Raw genomic sequence first — 2,669 nt, forward strand, 5'->3', positions numbered from 1 at the left:
GGAACCTGGAAACTTAAAAAATACTGAATTACAAAAAACATTTAAAAAACAAACATGTTTCATTGATGTATATACAAAAATGAATATTAGGAACTATATTTATCAAACATTATACTGGGCAAGTAAAAATTGTTTCTGGGCAAATGAAATGTGAAAATCCTTAACGTCAACCCCTGCATTATTATTATTTTGATCAGAAAGAATCTTATTTCAGTGATCTACAAATGGAACAACACAGAGGAGTGCCGTTAATAAACGTAAAAACGGCCTGCCATACTGTAGTCCACTTCATATAAACCTACGCATTAAGTTGAGCAACAATCTTCTCCTTCACAACCTTCCTCTTCGTCAAAGCTTTAGCGCTGTTTCTATGTCTTTTATACACATTCTCTATTGTTTAATTTTTTTCATTAAAATGGCTAGTTTCAGTGGTGGGAAAAGGACACTTCCTGTTGCCTGTTGTCATGGAGACTCGTCGAATCGGGGCTCCACTGATAACGGCTTTTCTTACTTGTTGAAAGGACCTACTCAGAGTTTATTAAACTCACAGCAGCTCTTATGGAACTGAAAACACAGAGTTTCCGACCTCAGACTAGATCATTTCAGAGTGGAGGATTTTAGTCTGAGTTTGTCAAACCTGCTTTGTGAAACGGACCCCTTATGTTTGATTTTTTATTGATAAAAGGAATAAATCCGAACGCACTGGTCATATAATAAAGTAGTTTCCTTTCACGTCGAGGCTGGCTGGATTCTACACCTCAACAAATTTTTATTTCTAAGCACCTCTGAAAACCCTTTTTCTCCCACTTTTCCTCGTCCAGATTTTGGTTTCCTATTGTTTATGTCAATAAAGCTGTAACATGAGAGAATATGTTAAAGGTTGAAGAGTGTAAATACTTTTGCATGGCTCCATATTTCCTTTTAGCCAGAATTTGTTCTGGTGTTTTGGGTGTAAACTGCTGCTCTTTAGCTGCTCTCTGCTCTTCAGCTGGGTAGGTTTGAGAAATCATTTTAATTGTTGTCATTTCTTCGCAGATGTACAAGAAAGATCTGTACAATATGGAGGACCCAGTGCGAATCAACCACGGTCTGAAGCAGTCTCTGAGCTACAGTCACCAGCCGCCGTTTCCGGACAAACAGCCATACCGTGAATACGACCACCCGCCTTATGGATACGACGGAGGCGGCTACGCAGAACCAAAGCCTCACAACGCGGACTCTCACCTGCACTACGACAACCGTGTGCCTCATTACAACGAACAGTGGCCCCCATACGACCAGCAGACCTCGTCCCCCCAGCCCGCCGGGTACCAGCCGGGCCACCAGCAACCCATGGGCTACAGTCCTCGCTCGCCCTACGAGGACGGACCAGGGAGGGAGTACAGCCCCCCACAGCCACGCTACGATGAGGCCCCGGCGGCGGGCTATGACAGCAGACCACGGCACAGTAAACCTGGGCCCATCCGTTATGATGAGCCCCCTCCCCCACCCCCAGGAACCTACGACGCCCTTTCTCCTTATGAGGTAGAATCACGCAGCTTTCCCATCAATTCTCCTCGCTCGCCAGAGCCTCCAAAGCACTATTACGGCGACTCCGGTCTGCGGCCCGCCTACATGTCTGGGCTTTCAAACCGGGTTTATAAGCCAGGGATACACGAGCCCGTCGTCAACTCCGAACCCAGCGCTCTTCCGCCGAAACCGGACGCCCTGCCTTCGCCGGGAGAGCCAGCAGTCACTCCGACCTCCAAGCCGCTTCCTCCTCCTCCACCTCGGGAAGACCTGGATGACGATCCGGCCATGAAGCCGCAGTCAGTGCTCAACAGAGTGAAGATGTTTGAGAATAAACGCTCTGTTTCCATGGACAGAGCTAAAGACGGCGAGTCTTCGGTGCTCAGGGTACGTTCCTTAAACAGGCCACACCAGGGTTTCTGTAGGTCACTAAAAATACATTATTATTGTTTAAATTAAGGTCTTACTGTAATTGGCATTAAAATTCATTAAATGTGATTATCATGGCATTTAAAATGAACACTGGAGATATTTATATGCACTAAGAAGGACCAAAATAACTTGCCTAATTATTCAAACTAAAAATGAATCCAATCAGATGAATCGTGAATCAATCAATTATTGAAATAATCATCAACTAATTTAGTAATTAATCAGTAACTGGAGTTTAGAGACTGTAAAATGTGACAGACTGACCCACTTAGAGCAGGAATTATATCAAAATTGGGAGAGCTGCAGCAGGGTGTCTGCGGAGGGGGCGGGGACGTCTATTTGTTCACTGCGACGCCTACGCAGACGACCTGGTTTCAAAGTATAAATCAGCCTTAAAGGTTTTAGTCTCACCTGGTTTAATTTCTTTAAAAACAACAAATCTTCTTTAAGGAACCTTTGGTTATCTGGTTATTCAATTTATTTCAGTTTATTTATGTAGAACAATTCACAACATGTGACTTTACAGAGAGAATTTAACCAGATCATCCAGTCAGATTGATTCAAAGGTTTCTATCTAAGGAAAACCAGCTGATTGCATCGACTCATTGACTCTTCAGCAATCCCTCACACTAAGCATGCTTGTAGCGACAGTGGAGAGGAAAAACTCCCTTTGAACAGGAAGAACACTGCAAAAAAATGTAAATCTAATTCAGAGATGGCAAAAGTAC

General features: G+C 43.8%; 1 protein-coding gene across 1 annotated transcript in view; it reads left to right on the top strand.

Moving 5' to 3' along the window:
- The window catches only part of LOC107087409 (tight junction protein ZO-1-like), a 131,676-nt gene that overhangs the window by 121,205 nt on the left and 7,802 nt on the right, over positions 1-2,669 (top strand). Inside the window, exon 20 of the mRNA XM_015378979.1 lies at positions 1,036-1,896. Within this exon, the coding sequence (XP_015234465.1) occupies positions 1,036-1,896 (861 nt within the window). The remainder of the gene's footprint in view (positions 1-1,035; positions 1,897-2,669) is intronic.

Source organism: Cyprinodon variegatus, unplaced genomic scaffold (assembly GCF_000732505.1).
Source record: "Cyprinodon variegatus isolate N-32 unplaced genomic scaffold, C_variegatus-1.0 Scaffold183, whole genome shotgun sequence".
NCBI classification, from domain to species: Eukaryota; Metazoa; Chordata; class Actinopteri; order Cyprinodontiformes; family Cyprinodontidae; genus Cyprinodon; species Cyprinodon variegatus.